We start from the raw sequence: 20,638 nt of genomic DNA on the forward strand, positions 1-20,638 counted from the left end.
AAGACCCTGATGCTGGGAAAGATTAAAGGCAGGAGGAGAAGGGGACAACAGAGAATGAGATGGTTGGATGACATCACGAATGCAAAGGACATGAGTTTGAATAAGCTCCTGGAGTTGGTGATGGACAGGGAGGCCTGGCGTGCTGCAGTCCATGGGGTCACAAAGAGTCGGACACGACTGAGTGACTGAACAGAACTTAACTGAGATATACCCAGTACAGAATAAACTATTCTGTAGTTAGTGTTTCTGTGCATCTTGGCAGTGATAGGCAAGACTGAATCTGACAGTAAGGCTCTGTTACTGTACCTCAGCTCATCTTGCATGGCAGAGTATTAGTGGAACCTACACTTTGGGAAGTTTGGTTTCAGTGTGAGTGTTCAGGAAAGTAGATGAGAGAACACCTCATTCACAGTTTGCCAGTGATGGAAGATACAGTTCTTTATAAATCAGCCTGGTGAGGATAAATCTTATATACAGAAATACGGTGTGATTTCTGTTGCTGCATCAAGACCACATCAATGTGGTTTAACTGATAATTATCTTCCATTCAGTATCCTGAAGAATCAAGCTTTGCCTGGAGAGGTGAAAATACAGGTGTTCATGGCTTCCCAGGAATGCCATTTGAATAAATAACATCAAATTATACTTTTGTCTTGATGCCTACTCTTTTATTAATATATAGATTGAAATGAAACATAGCAGAACTCCTTATTTAGGTCTTTCATTCTGTTAGCTTCAATGCAGAGTATATGGGGATATCAGTGGAGGATGACAATTAGATCTCAAGGCCCTGCTTCACGTGATATTACTGTTACTGGAGGCTCTATTTTAAAGGGGCAGCTCTGCATAATATGTCACAGTCTGTGTTCCTGCACTTTGAAAGTGATAAAATCACAAATGAATTAGTTTAGCGAACCCAAGAAAGTAGCAAGTAACAAAGTTTATATTCCAAATATTCCCATTACAAGTACAGGGTTCATTTTTTTTATTATCCTAGAAAAAAATGCATTTTAACATGGCTATGTGTCTGTGTGTGTGTTTTCTGCAGTTTGTCTTATTTGGTCAGCCTTTGTCTCTATTCTCTCTGAGGCTGGTTGCCTTGGTTACCATTATATACACGCTCTTTTGTGATGTTCCTCTTTGACGTACATTTATTTCTATGGAAACAATGAGGTCATTAGTATGGGTAGGTGCTTTAGAGAAAGCACAATGAAGTATTGAATATCTCTCCTTCTTTTGGTTATTAAAATGTATCATTAAATTATTTTTTAATTAGAGAAGTATATTTCTGTGTTCCTTTTGACTTGATCATGAAGCTACATTTTTACTTATTTATAGACTTGCTCATGACAGATAGGTGGGGAAACAATGGAAACAGTGAGAGAATTTTTGGGGGGCTCCAAAATCACTGCAGATGGTGATTGCAGCCATGAAATTAAAAGATGCTTGCTCCTTGGAAGAAAAGCTATGATCAACCTATACAGCATATTAAAAAGCAGAGACATTACTTTGCCAACAAAGGTACGTCTCCTCAAAACTATGGTTTCTCCAGTAGTCATGTATGGATGTAAGAATTGGACTATAAAGAAAGCTGAGCGCTGAAGAATTGATGCTTTTGAACTGTGGTGTTGGAGAATACTCTTGAGAGTCCCTTGGACTGCAAGGAGATCCAACCAGTCTATCCTAAAGGAAATCAGTCCTGAATATTCATTGGAAGAACTGATGCTGAAGCTGAAGCACCAATACTTTGGCCACCTGATGCAAAGAACTGACTCACTGGAAAAGACCCTCATGCTGGGAGAGTTTGAAGGCAGGAGGAGAAGGGGACGACAGAGGATGAGATGGTTGGATGGTGTTGCCAACTCTGGACATGAGTTTGAATAAGCTCTGGGAGTTGGTGATGGACAGGGAGGCCTGGCATGCTGCAGTCCATGGGGTCACTAAGAGTTGGACATGACTGAGTGACTGAACTGAACTGAGACTTGCTCAAATACAATGACTTAAAGCATTAGATATACTGTTTAGCTCCTTCTTGTTATATGTGGTGTGTTAAAGATCACCACAGATATATATATAACAATAAAAGAGTTATGACTTACACCTTAAAAACGTGTCAGAGAGTGAAAAGTTTATCTCAGTAGTATTTGTTATAATAAAAAAATTGCATAAGGAATTCACATGAAGAAAATGAGCAGTGTTTAGATGAATCTAGAAAAAAAAGGCCCTATTTATGGTCACTGTTTTTTTTTTTTTTAAATCTATAGTTTTAGAAACACAGGGATATAACAGAGGAGTGATAGTTATTAAAACATATTTTCTGTGGTATTGGGCTTGCCAGGTGGTACTAGGGGTAAGGAACCCACCTGCCAGTGCAGGAGATACAGTAGACACGGGTTTGATCCCTGGGTTGGGAAAATCCCCTGGATGAGGAAATGGCAGCCCACTCCAATATTCTTGCCTGGAAAATTCCAGGGACAGAGTAGCCTGCAGACTATAGTCCGTGGGGTCACAAAGAGTTGCACCTGAATGTGTGACTGAGCATCATCTGTGACATTAAATAAGTGTGTGTAGATATGCATATATATATTTACATATAATTAGTATTCTGTTTTCAAATTTTAAGAGCCTTATTAACCCTTTTTTAAAGCATCTCTTTTCCTCTCTGACTTATTTACAAACTAGTCTTTTTTTTTCTGTATAGATGATGTGGAAACCTGCCTATGATTTTCTTTATACTTGGAGTGCTCACTATGGAAACAGCTACAGAGATGTGTTACAAGACCTACAATCGGCTTTGGACAGAATGAAAAACCCTGTGACCAAACAGTGGCGAGACTTAACTGGAGCTTTAATACTAGTGAATTCTTTAGAGGTTTTGAGAGCAACTGCATTCTCCACTTCTGAGGAAGTATAGAAATGAAGGATATGTTTTTGAGAGGAAGGAGTAGAGGGAGAAAGGGGGGTGTGTGAGAGAGAGAGAGAGAGGAAAAGAATCTCAGAAAAGTATTGCTTTTAAGAAAAAAAAAAAAAGTTTTTCCTGGTGAAAACATAGCCTAGCACAAAATCCAAGGACGGGTTTTATAATCAAACAATGTATTTTTGTATCTGCCTTTCACATGCAAACATTAAGCTGCTTTATTGTTGAGAATGGAAAGAAAAAACTCTTTCTCCCTTTCAAAGTTACTTTTAATTTCTTTTAGTTAAAGCAAATTACTGCCAGCATAATTACATCACACAGAAACCCAGATAATCCAGAGGCTCTCTAAACACTGGAATTTTGCCAGCAGACAGGTAGAGGGAGAGGAGAAGGGAGCAATGCTCTGTGGCCAGGCATCAGACTACCTACTTTCTCTACCTGATCACTTTTATTTCCAGTGGCATTTGCTAGGATTATTCCCATTTTTCATGTGAAGAAACTAAGGGCTGGAGAGGACAGTCAGGGCTATACAGCCAGTGTGAAGCAGGTTTTCTGTTTGCAGAATCTGGCTCTTTTTTTTTTTAATTTTATTTTATTTTTAAATTTTACAAATTGTATTAGTTTTGCCAAATATCAAAATGAATCCGCTACAGGTATACATGTGTTCCCCATCCTGAACCCTCCTCCCTCCTCCCTCCCCATACCATCCCTCTGGGTCGTTCCAGTGCACTAGCCCCAAACATAGCACATGGGAATATAGTTTAAAAAAAAACAAAATGCATATTAAAACTTATAGGTAATTATTTCCTTTTAATTAAGCTTTCTGCTCTATTCTACCATCTCATGAAGGTGCCAGAAGGAAGATACGACTGGAAATCTGTTGTCTGCATCCACCAACTGGAATTTTTACCACCTTCCTCCATCTTGAGGTCTAGCTAATCCTTCAACTTTTTCTTCAGGATCATAATGCAGAGTAATTCTTTTAACTTTCAAAGATCTTTTGAAAAGAAGGGTTCTTTTTTAAAAGCCTGATTTCTTACTGCTGAATGCAGCCATCTTATCTACCAGAAACACTGATACCTGTGTGTGTGTGTGTGTGCATGCTCAGGTGTTTGTGTAATCATGTGTATGTGTGTGTATTTCAGAATGTCTTATAAATCTTTTGGAATACAAAGATTGTACAGAAATTTAGGCAAGTATGAATGCTAACTGCCAGAGAGTTGATAAGGGCTGGTCTGTGCTTACTCCTGTGTCCAGTCCTTTGGCTGCCTGCCTCTGTTTATGTGCCCTGGACAGTCACTCATTTATTGTCATTCAGTTGACAGAGTGTGTGTACCCACTTTGTGGCAGATGCATAGATGTTTGAGATTAATAATGGGAAAAAACAGCATGATCCCCCTGACTTCAGTACTGCTGAAGTGATAGAGGCAATAATAAAGAATTATACAATTAAATTTAAAATGGCATCTGCAATACCAGCTGCAGAGGAAAGGCTGGAATGCCAAGAGATATAGATTCGGGGCAGGAGGGGGAATCATGAGGATCAGGGAGATCGCATAAGTTTTCCCTGGTAAAGAAATGATGCGCCTGAAGGAGGATCAGTCATTGCTTCTTGTCTGGAGAGGGTGGCGGGGCAGTTCCTCAGTGCACTGAAGCCCTCAAGCCGGAAGGGAGCTCAGGAGATGCATGTACCCAAGGTGAAGGGCTGGGAAGGGTGAAGGAGTGAGGGAAAGAAAGAGAAGTCTTCAAAGGTAATGTGGATGAGCTGAATAAGGATTTTATTTAGGGATCCTGAATAAAACATGTCCATTTGGCTAAAAAGTAAAAGCAGAATCATTTTAGAGCTTTTAATACACCTACCCTGAGGTATTTGGTATGCTGGCAAAGGTAATTTGAATTAGGATTTAAGATCTTTAAGGCTTTTAATATTTGTATTTGATGATAAGTGAATACAGCCTGCCCAAGGAGTTATGTACACACATTCAAGGACAGAATTTATTTCAGTTGAAAATGAATTCAGGGAGAAGGGAGAAAAAAGAAACAATCTGTAAGTTCGGAACACAATCATTTTTAGTGGTGATTTTGCTTTTGCTTTCTTTAGAACATTCTTGGAATCTTATTAGCATGTCAGCAAACCAGAGAATTTCGGGAAAGGATAATAAGGAATTAATAACTGGGTTTTTCCAGGCTCTAAGATCTGAGACAACAGAGATCTTGTGAGTTGATTAGGGCAGTAAGATTAAATAAATCACTCAGGTTTATCACATCAGAGTGTTGTGATTGTGGTTGGGAAGTTTGAGAAGAGTTTTAAAAATGAACAGCACTATCTCTGTAATTTAAGGATGAAACAACAGTTTAAATATTAATATACACAAAGATATCTTCCAATCTCATAACAAATCCTTTCAGAGGAATTTTAAACCCATGTCCAAACATTCTGTTCTTTTAAATATATTCTAACATTTTTATAAATCATTTCCACTTTTCTGAATTTTATATTTTTCTTCCTATAATGGATTTTCATAATCAGAAAAGATTAGCTCAGTAATCACAAATTGCCTTTAACATTTGGCAGCAAATCAAGAGAATTAATAAGGCAATTAAATCCCATCCTTGACATCATTAAAAGCATCAAAAGCCATTAATGTAAAACTTCTTCAAGCATTTGGAAACTGGAAAAAGCATAGCTGATTCTTTCAGTTCCTCAGGCTTTTCGCCTAATGATGAATTAGGATGAGATTCTTGTTCAGTGCTCAGCTTACAATGTAGTAATTTTTCTATGTAAGCCACAGATCCTCTACTTCCTTCTGTTAAAGCCTTAATATGAAAGTCAATTAAGGAGGTGCAAGTAATGGTGTGTCATTAATGTTCATGCCAGTCATGAGTACAGCACACTTTCATGTTCTGTAATGTAGAAAATACCACATGAAGTTTTGAAACTGGGGATAACTAGGTCTCTGGAAGGAGCAGAATGCACTACGTTAATGGATGGTGTTTGTCTAAGAAATGTTGCTACTGCTAAATAACTTTGAATATGTTATATGTAAATACAATGAAGAAAATACATTCAAAATCATACAATACTATACATAATTGGAAGTTTCAAAATGAATTTTCATACTGTGATTTTGTAAATTTTATTTCCTATATTTTTTTCATGTCTAAGGAATATTTTAGGCACTATAAAGTAAAAGGAGATAATAAAAATTATGTCTCTGAAGGTTTTTCTAGTTAAAATAGATTTCTTTCTTTTTATAGTTACAAACTTCTTCCCCTTACTTCTGTATGAAGTTTCCTTCACGTGCTGCTGTATAATTTAGTGAATTTCAGAGTTATAAAGAGCTGGGGTTAACCCAAAGACTTTCTTCAGAATAACATAATTGTTGAAAGTTGGTTTCTTGCATGCTTATTTTCTAGACCACAACATGAAATAAAAAGTGACTATGGATACACTACAGTATTTCAGTATTTCACTAACTGTTGTAGAAATCTGTGGCTTTTGCATACATATTTTACCTTTTCTTTTTAGCAGACCACCTGACCAGCCTCTTGAGAAACCTGTATGCAGGTCAGGAAGCAACAGTTAGAACTGGACATGGAACAACAGACTGGTTCCAAATAGGAAAAGGAGTATGTCAAGGCTGTATATTGTCACTCTGCTTATTTAACTTATATGCAGAGTACATCATGAGAAACACTGGACTGGAAGAAGCACAAACTGGAATCAAGATTGCCAGGAGAAATATCAATAACCTCAGATATGCAGATGACACCACCCTTATGGCAGAAAGTGAAGAGGAACTAAAAAGCCTATTGATGAAAGTGAAAGAGGAGAGTGAAAAAGTTGGCTTAAAACTCAGCATTCAGAAAACAAAGATCATGGCATCTGGTCCCATCACTTCCTGGCAAGTAGATGGGGAAACAGTGTCAGACTATTTTTCTGGGCTCCAAAATGACTGCAGATGGTGATTGCAGCCGTGAAATCAAAAGACGCTTACTCCTTGGAAGGAAAGTTATGACCAATCTAGATAGCATATTCAAAAGCAGAGACATTACTTTGCCAACAAAGGTCCATCTAGTCAAGGCTATGGTTTTTCCAGTGGTCATGTATGGATGTGAGAGTTGGACTGTGAAGAAAGCTGAGCACTGAAGAATTGATGCTTTTGAACTGTGGTGTTGTAAAAGACTCTTGAGAGTCCCTTGGACTGCAAGGAGATCCAACCAGTCCATTCTGAAGGAGATCAGTCCTGGGTGTTCATTGGAAGGAATGATGCTAATGCTGAAACTTCAGTACTTTGGCCACCTCATGTGAAGAGTTGACTCATTGGAAAAGACCCTGATGCTGGGAGGGATTGGGGGCAGGAGGAGAAGGGGATGACAGAGGATGAGATGGCTGGATGGCATCACTGACTCGATGGACGTGAGTTTGAGTGAACTCCGGGAGTTGGTGATGGACAGGGAGGCCTGGCGTGCTGTGATTCATGGGGTCGCAAAGAGTCAGACACGACTGAGCGACTGAACTGAACTGAACTGAGGCCTATGTAGGCCAGAAAGCTTTAAATCTAATAGCTTTGCAATTCTGAATAATAGTGTCAGTTCACACATGAAGGGGGGCTTCCCTATTGGCTCAGATTGTAAAGAATCTGCCTGCAACACAGGAGACCCAGGTTCTATCCCAGGTTGGGAGTTCTCCTGGAGACGGGTATGGCAACCCACTCCATAATTCTTGCCTGGAGAATTCCATGGACAGAGGAGCCTGGCAGGCCACAGTCCATAGGGTCACAAACAGTCAGATGCGAATGAGCAACTAACACACACACACACACACACACACACACACATGAGGGAGTGATGGAGAGATTAGTACTGGGTGATAATTAGTAATGGCAAAGGAGAAAATTCCAGATCAAGCAGTGCTGTTGTAGTGGTGAGTACAACATGAAAGGCTTCTTCTATAAGATACTAGTCCAGGGATTGTAGCTGTGGCTTCTAATGTTTTTCCTATCACTTCCTAAGAGACTTTTCACCTGTCATTCAGCCTCCCCAGGCTTTGGTTTTCTCATCTGTAAAATGAGGGGCTCGAACTGGGTAGTCTCTAAACTCCTCTTAGGCTTAAATATTTATGAATGTATAATGAATGGGATATTTTATGGGTTTTATAGATTTATTTTGCTATGAGGGAAAAATATAAATTAAAACTTATAGTCTGAATATCAATTATCTACATTAATATAAAGTCCTGCATGTATGAGGCATAGCACACATACGCTCACTAAGCTCTGTATAGATACTATCTCACTTATTACTCACATAGCCTACGATTTCAGGTTACACAATGTGCGCTATTTTGAATAGTTGAAAACCATCAACTATTCAGAACAAACTAGATTAGAGGTATGAAAAGGTCACCAGTTGTTTTGCTCGGAGCTACCGAAAGCACACTGTCAAACATGCTCCCTTCCCATTGCAAAGGCCTTAGACCAAGCAACCTCTATGCAGAGGTTCTTCAGCTTTAGCAACTGCAGAATCACCTGGAGGGCTTGTTGGAACATAGACTTCTGGGCTCCACCCCACAATTCTGATTCAGCGGGTCTGGGATGCTGCCTGAAAATCTGCATTTCTGGTAAGTTCTCAGGTGATAGAGGTGCTGCTGGTCCAAGGACTCTCCTTTGAGAACCACAGTGTTACCCATCCTTCATCTCTAAGAACAAAGGAGTCTTTATAAAACCAGAAAACCTTACTTCTGGGTAACAAATTTTTATGCCACTCGATCAAAAAATAGTTTTTGAATTAAAAAAACCAAATCAGATTATATAATGGCTCCATTTATATATATAAAGTAAACTAATGAACTCATAAAAGCTTCAAAATGAATTTTATTAGAAAACTAATTAAAGATCTCTGTGTCTCATCTAAAATGTAATCACATTTGAATAAAACAATAATTTGATAAATTTATTGTGTTAAGGTGATTTTGCAAAATATATGCACTTGCTTCTATAAAACATCTTGGGAGAAAGCCTTGTTTTTAGTAGCCCATCACTTGTTAAATGTCTTGCTGAATTAATTTTTCCCCATTTGGGAAAAAAATAAACGTTTCTAAAGTGACCAATACACCCATTTCCATGCCCCACTTTCTTTGTAGAATTACAAAGTGATCACAAACATTGTTGATAAGGTAGATATTCTCTTTCCAAAGAGGAGTTTCACATTTAAAGGGATGGTGACTCTGACAATAGGTGATGAGCCGAGCAACCTCACTTTGACATTAATATATCATATTTCATCCTTTGCTAAAAGTTTATTTTTAATTACTTTTTTTAAATTTGTTCTTAGCTTACTCCTTGGAAGGAAAGTAATGTCCAACCTAGATAGCATATTCAAAAGCAGAGACATAACTTTGCCAACAAAGGTCTGTTTAGTCAAGGCTATGCTTTTTCCTGTGGTCATGTATGGATGTGAGAGTTGGACTGTGAAGAAGGCTGAGTGCCGAAGAATTGATGCTTTTGAACTGTGGGACTGGAGAAGACTCTTGAGAGCCCCTTGGACTGAAAGGAGATCCAACCAGTCCATTCTGAAGGAGATCAGCCCTGGGATTTCTTTGGAAGGAATGATGGTAAAGCTGAAACTCCAGTACTTTGGCCACCTCATGCGAAGAGTTGACTCATTGGAAAAGACCCTGATGCTGGGAGGGATTGGGGACAGGAGGAAAAGGGGATGACAGAGGATGAGATAGCTGGATGGCATCACCGACTCGATGGATGTGAGTTTGAGTGAACTCTGGGAGTTGGTGATGGACAGGGAGGCCTGGCGTGCTGCGATTCATGGGGTTGTAGAGTCGGACACGACTGAGCGACTGAACTGAACTGAACTGAGTGACATTTGAGACTCTCTTTGGGGGCTTGGAAGCAGATTTTAAGAGTTCCTAATATTGTAAGTTGACATTTAAACCCATGGAATATGCTGAGATATTTAACGTATTTATATAAATATGATTATATTTAAGATGAAAGTCAAACTTAGCCATGATGATATTACTGGTTTTACTTCAGCTGATTCTGCAAAAGTCAGTCATTTAAACAGAATTTGTGATTGACAAGTTTGGTATGATGTTGACCTTACACTTATTAGGTTAAATGGCACAATAAAATTATAAACTCTTTTTTTTTTTTGTATATTAGAACAATTCATTCGACAGGAGGAAAATATACTCTTTTATTCCAGAAAATGTGTATTCAGTGCTCACTCAGTCCCCTTTATATCATGGTGGAAAGCAAGGAAATTGTGAAGGGGAGATAGGAAACAGTTTGATTATGGTCTAATGAAAGGAGACTATTCAGGAGCAATGGAAACTTCTTTTTGCTGGTCTTTTTAAAAATGGAAAATATATTTCATTGATTCTCTTTATCTGATCAGTAATAAGGTACAAATTAACTATTGCTTGGTTTCCTCTGAATGGATTTAATGCTACTTAAAACTGTTCCTTGAAACTATTAAGAAACTTCACTAGAGCAAATACAGTGGCTCTATGTTAAGATTGTCATTTAGCAGTCTTTCAGGAGCTGGTGTCAGAAAACCTATTGAACAGGTTTAAGCACAAAGGATTTATTGTCTCTCACAATTGAAAACCCCAGGGGTAGTTTCAGGCATTCCAGGATTCTGGGCTCGAAGGGTGTGATCAAATTGACTGTTTGTTTTTCTCCCTTCTCTGACTTTGATTATCTTAGTTTCATCCTTGGTCTCCACAAAGCAGCCCAGCAACTCTGGGCTGTCCCTTCCTAGGACCTGATGACTGTGGCAGCTCCAGTCTCACATTTCTCCATTGTAGTTTCAGGCTGTGGTGACTTGGTAATGTGTCATCTGGGCTAAACTAAATGATGTTTCCCCGAGTTCTCCTGACTGTTTCCCGTTAGGGTTAGTAACAAGAGTCATCTGTGGACGATTTGGAAGGTCACTGTGGAGCAGTAGCCACTGTGATTCTTGGAAGGGAATGTAGGTAAATCTCCATGGCAGCTCCTGACTTACCTTATTGGTGAGGGGCAAGTGATTGGCTTGCCATTCTGCAGCCAGAGCACCACTTGTCCTGCAGATGATCCACAGCAGCAAGATTGCAGGCTTGGAGTCAGAGAGGGACCAACAACCATGCTAGTAACAGACAAACGAGATTCTAGTTGTCCCTGCTCTTCCTCAGTCAAGTATTTATCTTTTCTTTCCCTCAGCCTGACCTTAAACTTCAAGCTCATGCCATAGGCAGAAGAAAGTGCCAGGCCAAGACTCTGACCAGCTCTCACATATGCGGCAAATCAAATCACTGCAAAAAATCCTTATTGTATATCAATGCTGATAGTTCTGCTTTCCTTAGTGAACTTTGATAAGTAGTGCAATATTAAGTATTTCCTGATAACCCCAGTAGAAGGGTCCTGATAGAAGAGTTTTTCGGTTTTGTGCTCATCTTTCAGCCAATCACTAAGGGCTGTAACCAGGGAACCTTTGGTCAGATCTGGGTCTTTTCCTCCTTCCTTCACCCCGACCACCACCCTATTCAAACCACTGGATTTGGGAGTTTTTGGTCAACAGATAGAATTGAGTTTAGTTCCTGGAATTGGGAGGAGGTGGATGCTGGGGATGTCAACAGCAATTTTCCATTAAAAATGTGATGTTATATAACCTCAGCACTATTTCCTATACCAGTAAAAACTTTTTCCCTCGAGTGTAATTCAAGACTCTAGTCATCTGAGTCCTTCTCACGAGACTGGGCAATGGGCCCGCTTCTATAAACTTCTGCACTAAATCAAATGCTCAGTAAGTGAAACCTCACCAGCAATCTGCCCTTCACATACCACTTTATAAAATACGGATGACATGGCCGAGCCATCTAAAACCCCATCAAGATTCTGAGTTCACCTGACCCAGGAGGTCCAGGGGCAGTTCTCCTATTACTCCTAATTGTTCTCTTTTAAGCAGTATCTGTAACTTAGTCAGTGCACCTCAACTGCTGCCAGAAAGAAGCTGACTGGGAGAGAGAGAGAGAGGAGGAATTCCCAGAATGACTGACTGAGAAAATTGTAGTTCAGATTGAGTGGCAGGCATCACTTGCCTGTGGAAAAAAACAAAAAAAGAAAGATGGCAAAATCCTTTGGACAGTCTCTAAAAATTATGAAAGCAAGTCCAAGGTCAGGAGTATTTCTATCTTTTTCAGCCATCTGACTTTTCATTGGAGACCTTTATCTCTACTTCTGAATCAGTAATAACCTCTAAATGCTGCCCAAGGGAAATGTAGAACAGCAATGTGAACAAAGTAAATCAGATGATTCTAAGACAGCAGTGAAAATTCCAAAATGATAAAAAAAAGGGATACACGAGCAAGGGTGGTGTATTTCTTTGCTTGTTTTGTATACAGAGCAACGTTATAAAGCTACAACTCACAATTCATCTGGTCCATTTTTAAGAGCCTATAAATATTTTCTTTCTTAATACAAGTTTCTGTTTAATATGTGTTTAATATATGTTCACTAATAGTCATCAATTACCCTGAGTGGAGAAATGCTCTTCAGGAGGGAATATCATATTGTTATGTTTTTTAGGGTGAAGTTAAATGTTGTGGGTTGTGGAGAAATAAGAGATTAGTGATCAAGGTTATTTAGGAGAAGATGAGAGAGCACTTGATGTTACATTCCTAAAGCTATTTTCAAGAGGCTTCACTGATAGGTTGGAAGAAAAAGAATCTAAAGTCCTACTTTCATATTCTTAGAGAACGTTTCTATTTATTTTCATTTGGACTGCTGAGAAGTTTCCTATATGCCTAGGGATAACAGTCCAAGTTCTAATGTGAGCTGTAAGTAATTAGTCCAATGCCCTGGGTTCTTGCCTTGAGCAAGGTTCTAAATCTTTGTTTAATGAGAGCTCATTTTGACCACTTAGTATGTTCTGTATTTATCTACTAGAAAATTTTATTAGTTTGCTAGTACTCCCATAACAAAGTACCATAAAATGGGTGGCTTAAACGACAAAAATTTATTTTCTCCCAGTTCTAGAGGCTAGAAATCCAAGATCAACTCTTTGGCTGGGTTGGTTCCTGTGCGGGCTGTGAGGGAAGGCTATATTCTAGCCTGTCTCCTGTGTAGATGGTTGTCTTCTCTGTGTCTTTACATGGTTTTGTCTTGGTGCGTGTGTCTGTGTCCTAATAGCTTCCAGTTTTGGAATAAGGCTGATCCTAGTAACTTCATTTTATCTTAATTACCCTTTAAAGTACCCTGTCACCAAATACAATCACATTCTTAAGCCCTGGGGGGTTAGGAGTTCAACATATGAATTTGGAGGGGACACTATTCAGCCTATAACAAAAATGATTTTTTTTTTAATTTAGTGAAATCAGCTATTCTGTTTGAATGTATTTTATATAATCCTGCAATGAGTCTTATAAAAATGTTGCATCCTTGCTTCTCTATCATAGGCAAATCACAGATGCCTGAGAAATGATGGATGATCCAGAGCCACAGAATGAACAGATTGTAGTGAGGTGGCACTCCTAGACAGCTGGACCTTTTCACTACATTGTCCTTTTATTTCAAGCAAGATGTAGCATCAAATTCTGCTTGTTAGAGCTAAAGAAAAATATCAGTGTAGATAAACATACTCATAGATGATTTCCCTTGGCTCTTCTTTCTTGTTATTTTAGGATCTGAGTGCTGCAAATAAAGAATGCTCTTTCTACAGGTGGGGAACATGAAGACAGTCTAAGAACAGTGTTGTGGGTAAGGATTATGACATGATTCTGGACTTTTTGGTGTGAACACAGATATGCCTGGGAAAGCAAATATCTTTTATTGAGCAAAATAAAATAATGGGAGGCTTAGATCACCCAGAAAGCAAAATGAGCAAATCTGGGAAATTTGTCCTGACAAGTGTGGTGGGTGGGGAGGGAAGAAGAGGTATGCTGGACTCCCAAGGGAGTTGAGTACATCGTCCTGGGCAGAGATTTGAGAGAAATGGCAGAAAAATCTCTAGCTGGGAACAGTATTTGAGAGTGAAGGGTGAAAAATCTTCCCCACCATTGTTTCTCACAGGCCTTTCAGGGACATCAGGGTAAACAAGCCTGGAACTGAGGGGTTTCCTGAGACTTGGAATTTTCTTTGCTGAAACCAGGAAAGTCCCAGGCATACTGAAACAGTTGGTCACTCTAGGTATAAAACGCTGAAAGATACTGCTGAAAATAAGAGTGGCAACTGGGAAGGATAACACTTTCAATCATTATCAGGCATTTTGTACCATAGGTCAAATAATCACAATACTTAAAGCTGTGTTAGAAAAAGACATGGGATATTTTTATAGATGAAGGGAGACATGGAAAGTACCAAGAATGTGTCACTGACTGGGAGACAGATTGTCTTGAGAAATGGGCAAAACCGAAAGTAAGTTCAAGGTGCAGAAGTTGACAGGGAGAGATAATGAATGCAAACTTTGCTAACTACAGTTGTGGCTGAGGACCAGAACTGAGAAAACTCTTGCCACTCTGATGTGGATAATCTTTGGAATGATACCTGTAAGTGTGTTACTTATCAGTTTCTCTGACCAAAAAGCACTGAATTATTAACTCAGTTCAGTCAAAAAATAAATACAGTGTAAAAAAAAAAAGTGCAAATTTACTGAGCAATATATGGGAAGGATATTTGTCTAAGTGGTTATTTTTGTTTATAAAGACCAGTATTAAGCATAACCAATTGCATATTCAAGTAATTCATTGAACTATAGTCACTAAGTCATCTCTGACTCTTTTGCAACCCCATGGACTGTAGCCAGCCAGGCTCCTCTGTCCATGGGATTTCCCAGGCGAGAATACTGGAGTGCATTGACATTTCCTTCTCCAGGGGATCTTCCCAACCTAGGGATCAAAGTCTTGTCTCCTATACTGGCAGGAGAATTCTTTACCACCGAGCCACCTGGGAAGCCACGTAGTTGATTTACAATATTATGTTGGTTTCAGGTGTTTCATAGTGATTCCATATTTCTAAAGATTATAATCCATTTAAAGTTATTACAAAACAATGGCTATAATCCATGTGGAATTGTGGCTATAAGCAACAATATATCCTTGTTGCTTACCTATTTCATACATAGTAGCTTGTATCTCTTAATCCCATACCCCTGTCTTGCCTGTCCCGGTTTCTCTCTCCCTATTGGTATCCACTCGTTTGTTCTTTGTGAGTCTGTTTCTGTTTTGGTATATGCATTCATTTGTTTTGTTTCTTAGATTCTACATTAAGTGATGACATACAGTATTGCCTTTCTCTGTCTGAGATATCTCACTAAGCATAATACTCTAAAGGTCCATCCATGCAGAATCCATCCTTTTTGGGCTGAGTAATATTCCATAATATACAAATACCCCATCTTCTTTATCCGTTTGTCTGTTGGCATACACTTGGATTGTTACCATATCGTGGCTATTGTAATTAATGCTGCTATGAACATTGGAGTGCATGTGTCTTTCTGAATTAGTGTTTTTGTTTTCGGCTGTGTGCACAACAGTGGAATTACTTGATTATAAGGTAGCACTATTTTTAATCTTTTGAGGAACCTTCATACTGTTTTCCATACTGTCTGTGCCAATGAACATTTCCATCAACAGTATACAAGGGTTCCCTTTCTTTATTCTCACGAACTTTTTATATTTGTAGACACTTTGATGATAGCCATTCTGAAAGGTGTGAGTCGATATGGTTATTTTGATTTACATTTCTCTAATAATTAGTGATGTTGAGCATATTTTCATGGATGTTGGATTTACAACACTTTATTGCATGTTTTCTGGTTGTTTCTGTAAGTTTTCTTCATTTCTTCCCTTATGGTTTGATGATTTCCTTTAGTAGTATGCTTGTGTTCATTTCTTTTTGTTTTTTGTGCATCTATTGTAGCTTTTTGGGTAGTGGTTACCATGAAATTCACCTGTGTTGCCCTCTAATTATGTCTACTTGTTTTATCAAGTTCAGTTCAGTTCAGTCACTCAGTCGTGTCCGACTCTTTGTGACCCCATGAATTGCAGCATGCCAGGCCTCCCTATCCATCACCAACTCCCAGAGTTCACTCAAACTCATGTCCATCGAGTCAGTGATGCCATCCAGCCATCTCATCCTCTATCGTCCCCTTCTCCTCCTGCCCCCAATCCCTCCAGCATCAGAGTCTTTTCCAATGAGTCAACTCTTCACATGAGGTGGCCAAAGTACTGGAGTTTTAGCTTTAGCATCATTCCTTCCAAAGAAATCCCAGGGCTGATCTCCTTCAGAATGGACTGGTTGGATCTCCTTGCAGTCCAAGGGACTCTCAAGAGTCTTCTCCAACACCACAGTTCAAAAGCATCAGTTCTTCGGCACTCAGCTTTTCTTCACAGTCCAACTCTCACATCATACATGACCACAGGAAAAACCATAGCCTTGACTAGACGGACCTTTGTTGGCAAAGTAATGTCTCTGCTTTTCAATATGCTATCTAGGTTGTCACTGGTAGTCATTTAAGTTCAAACATATTCTAAAAGATCTACATTGTTTACTCTGCTTCCCTATGTTTTGTCTTTGACTTCATATTGTACATCTTCATGTTTATCCCTTAACTGTTTGTTATAATCACAGTTACTTTTACAACTTTTTGTGTTTTCATCTTCATACTAGCTTATATAAGTGGTTGATGCTCAGCCATTAATCTATACTCACCATTCCTAGTGGGATTTTCCCTTTCTTATAGATTCTTCTTTTCTACTTAGAAAAGATTTTTTAACATTTCTTTTAGGGTAGGTTTAGTATTGATGAACTCTTAGTTTTGGCTTGCCTGAGAAATTCTTTCCTTCTATTCTAAATATTAGTCTTGCTGTGCAGATTATCCTAGGTAGCAGGTTTTTCCCTCTCAGCACTTTGACTATATCATATCACTCCCTTCTGGTTCACAAATCTTCTACAGAAAAATCAGCTGATATACTCATGGGGGTTTCCATTTTTATGACACTTTGTTTTTTTCTTGATGCCTTTAGAATTCACTGTTGAACTTTTGCTATTTTAATTATGATATATATTGGTAAGGGTCTGTGTGGTTCATTTTATTTGTGACCCTCTATGCTTCCTGACCTAAATATCTGTTCCCTTCTTCAGGTTTGGGAACTTTGAACCCATAATTTCACCAAATACATTTTCGATCACCAAGTTTCTGTCTTCTTCTGGGATCCCTATAATGCAAATATTGTTTTGCTTGATATTATCCCCCAAATCTCTTAGACTGTTTTCATTTTTATTTTCTCTTTTTGCTGTCTGATTGGTGGTTTCCATTATTCTAACTTTCAGATCACTTGTGCAGTTCTTCTGTATCATTTAGTCTGTTGTTAATTCCTGCTGGTATGTTTTACATTTTGGTTACTGAATGCTCCATTTCTGATTGAGTCTTCTTTTGTATTTTCTAATTCGTTATTAAATTCTTACTTTGTTCATTTATTCTTTTCCCTAATTCAGTTAGCATTCTTATTATGTGGTTTGAATTATTTATCTGTTAATTTTTATTACTATTTTATTATTTCTTTTTTTTTCAATGGTTTTCTGTTTCAATTGTGACAGTCCCTCTGCCTTTTCATTACTTAACTTTCTCTGTCTCTACGAATTTAGGTAAAACAGTTACTCATGGTAGACGTGAAGGGGTGTCCTTATCTCAGAGTGTCCTTATAGAGACTGCTTGTGCCGAGTACCTTTGGCTGAGGAGTAGATATGATGTGAATGCATGTCAGTCTTCCCTCAGGTTATGCCTGTACCATTACTTTGATAGGCAGTGGGGTTGGAGCTGGTGTGGCTAGATCCAGAGCTGAGTTTGAGGCAGGGCTTCTCCTCTGCTCAGTGTCTGTTTAACCATATTTTGTGGAACTCTTTCCACAGAGGAGAGCAGTGCTGAAGCCTCAGGGGCCAATGCAGGCACTCTCATGGGCTACAGTGTATCAGTCAGAGGGGTCCAAGCTGCCTGCACTGTGCCATCTGTGTAGGCACCAGCAGTTGTTGCCCTCACCTGCTTTACATTCAGCCTTATGTCTGAGTCTTCTTTATCCTCGCAGCTGGTCACGCCCTCCAGTCTCCACTGTCCCTGCCCTGTTGTGGAGTCTTGCCACATTGCAGGCGGGGCCCACAGCGTCTCTCGGTATTTATAAGGGGGCAGATTGTGGTGGACCGGCCACCAGCAGTATTCCAGATTGCTTCTGAAGCACTGCCTAAGTCTGTGCCAATAATTACAACCCCTATTCCACCTAGATGTCGCTCAAGGTCCAAGTTGCCTCTGTATCCCACAGCCGGGCTCTTTCTCTTGTGTTGGCACCCCAGATATAGTGTAGAGCCGCTCCATTAGTAAATGGGGATGGAGCTTTCATTCTGCTCAGGCTCTGGCATGTGGCAGGGCACTCACTGGAAACCAAGTAGCCAGTGGAGCTGTCTTCAGTCTGCCCTCTCCAACCTGCCTCAGGCACAAGACAGCATGCACACGTGCTCCTCACCAGCAGAGTCCAGGCTTCTGATAGCCCTCCTGTTAGTCCCAGCCAACCAACATAGGTGGCTCATCCTCCCTGGTTTGGACCCAGGACTGGAGGACCCAATAAGTGGCTCAAAACACTCCCTCCTGAGGGAGCACCTCTGCCCATGTAATCCTTTTCTCCTGAGTCCCCTTCTAGTCCCAGCCTGATCAGTTTGCCTCCCTTCCTACCGCCTGATTCTATGTGTATCTTTCTTACAGTCTTGGTTGTGCAGAAGTCTTTCTACTCTCTTTAGTTAGTTTCCAGTGATGATTATACTGCATGTAGATGCATTTTTGATGTGTTCATAGGGACAGTTGATTTCCACGTCTTCCTACTCTGCCATCTTGACTGATCTCTTCTGTACATTAAATTTAAAACATGAAGAGGGTTTGGAAAGCTTTGGTGTCTAATTTTGTAATATTTGTGAAAGGTTTCTAGGAAATGCTTTTAAAATTAATTAGAACATGACTGACTTCATGTGGGTGCAGTTATCAACCAAACTATCAATTAGCAGTCAGGGAGCACTAATTTGTATTAAGTCATGCACCCTATGTATGAGAAATGATCCAAATAAATTTAAATGGGGATTTACTGTTTTGATTGTGACAGTCTTGTCAGTGTGGTCTCCTCTGCTTATTTTTCTTTCTCTTCCTCTTCATCCTTATCTTTCTCCTCCTCCTTCTCCTCCTCCTCCTCCTCCTCCTCCTCCTCCTCTTTTCCCTCCTATTTGTTTTCTCTCATTGTCAAAAAGAATAGAAGTTGACCTATTATTCTTACAATAATACATGAAGTATCTACTTCTATGAAAACAATGTCCATTGCTTGTCTATCATGTCTAAAGCACTATGCAGGGCATGGGATACAAATAAGGAAAATCTTTCCATCCTGACATTTTCTATCTAGTGGAGCACTAGACATGCAAATAGATAATTATAGATATTATAACAGAAAAGAATTGGTCGTCAGTTGAATTTACATGTAGAAAGGCCATGACTGAATGTTTACTACCATCATATATTTACACAACATACTAATGTGGAAAGTAGTGAGGCCGGTTGCCCTCCTTACTTCTCCTGTGGTTTGTGGCATAACAACAGACATACTTGTGTTAACCATAAGTTGTTCCATTTATCTAGATTCAAAGCTCATTTGGCAGCTAATTTCAACTGTTGTACATAGTGAAAACAGTTGAACTCGAAGACTTTTCTTCTCTCCAGACTACCGACCACTTAAATACCATTTTTCTATGTGCTAGGAATCAGAATAAGTACAATCGACCAGCTTTCCTGCCTTCTCAGTCCCATTTGTATATTGATAGTGTCTGTATTATTTAGAAGCAAAAAACACCTTCAAATGGAAAGTTTCTAAAGTCTTACAAAAGGTTCCTTATTAAATATTACAGTGACAACTACATTAATGCACTCCTTGATTCCTTGAGGGCAAAGGGCACTTGGAACACAACATTTAAAGCTCTGAGTAAATTCAGGAATCTCTCAGTAAGTCCTGACTCAACAGAATTAACTCAAGCTTACGGGCAGGGCTCTTATATTAATAAGGGAGATTGTATTTCCAAAACATTCCAGTGTTTAAAAATGTCTTAGAAAAACTACAACCCTGACTAAACAGTGCTCAAATAGAAATAATTCTGCAACTGAGTACTTCATACAGGAAAAGACCTTGAGAGAGGCCCAGTTATAATTAACTGTGAAGGTGTAACTTTGACAATTTTATCTCTCTTTAGAAGAAAAATAAACATTTTAATGATTGGGATATAAAAAAAAAATGGTTTCCAGGACATTAGATAAAGTATTTGGAAAGAATCTCTGGAGCAAGGAGGGTCAGTGTAATGTGTCTCCCCAAAACTCTCTAACAAATAAAATTGTAGACTATAAAAGCACATCTTTGAACTGATTATCTAAAATTGTATATTATATAGGATTATAGTATAGGACAGCCCATTCAAATTATCTATATACTATAGCAGTTTTCAATGATATTCTGTAGTGTAATAATTTTTTTATGTTTTTAATAGGCTACTTATATAAACAATGGTAACCCACTTCAGTATTCTTGCCTGGAAAATCCCATGGATGGAGGAGCCTGATAGGCTAGAGTCCATGGGGTCGCAGAGTCGGACACGACTGAGCAACTTCACTTTCACTGTTTCTTGACTATATAAACAATTTTATTTT

The 20,638-nt window shown here is 39.0% G+C and overlaps 1 protein-coding gene across 3 annotated transcripts in view; it reads left to right on the plus strand.

The window, feature by feature from the left end:
* Positions 1–10,107, plus strand: part of MACC1 (MET transcriptional regulator MACC1) — a 100,214-nt gene extending 90,107 nt beyond the window's left edge. For all 3 annotated transcript variants that reach the window (XM_070369756.1, XM_070369755.1, XM_070369754.1), the window contains one exon: positions 2,702–10,107. In XM_070369756.1, coding sequence (XP_070225857.1) covers positions 2,702–2,914 — 213 coding nt within the window. In that variant the 3' untranslated portion in view covers positions 2,915–10,107. The remainder of the gene's footprint in view (positions 1–2,701) is intronic.
* The last annotated feature ends 10,531 nt before the right edge of the window (positions 10,108–20,638 follow it).

This window comes from Bos mutus, chromosome 4 (assembly GCF_027580195.1).
Source record: "Bos mutus isolate GX-2022 chromosome 4, NWIPB_WYAK_1.1, whole genome shotgun sequence".
NCBI classification, from domain to species: domain Eukaryota; kingdom Metazoa; phylum Chordata; class Mammalia; order Artiodactyla; family Bovidae; genus Bos; species Bos mutus.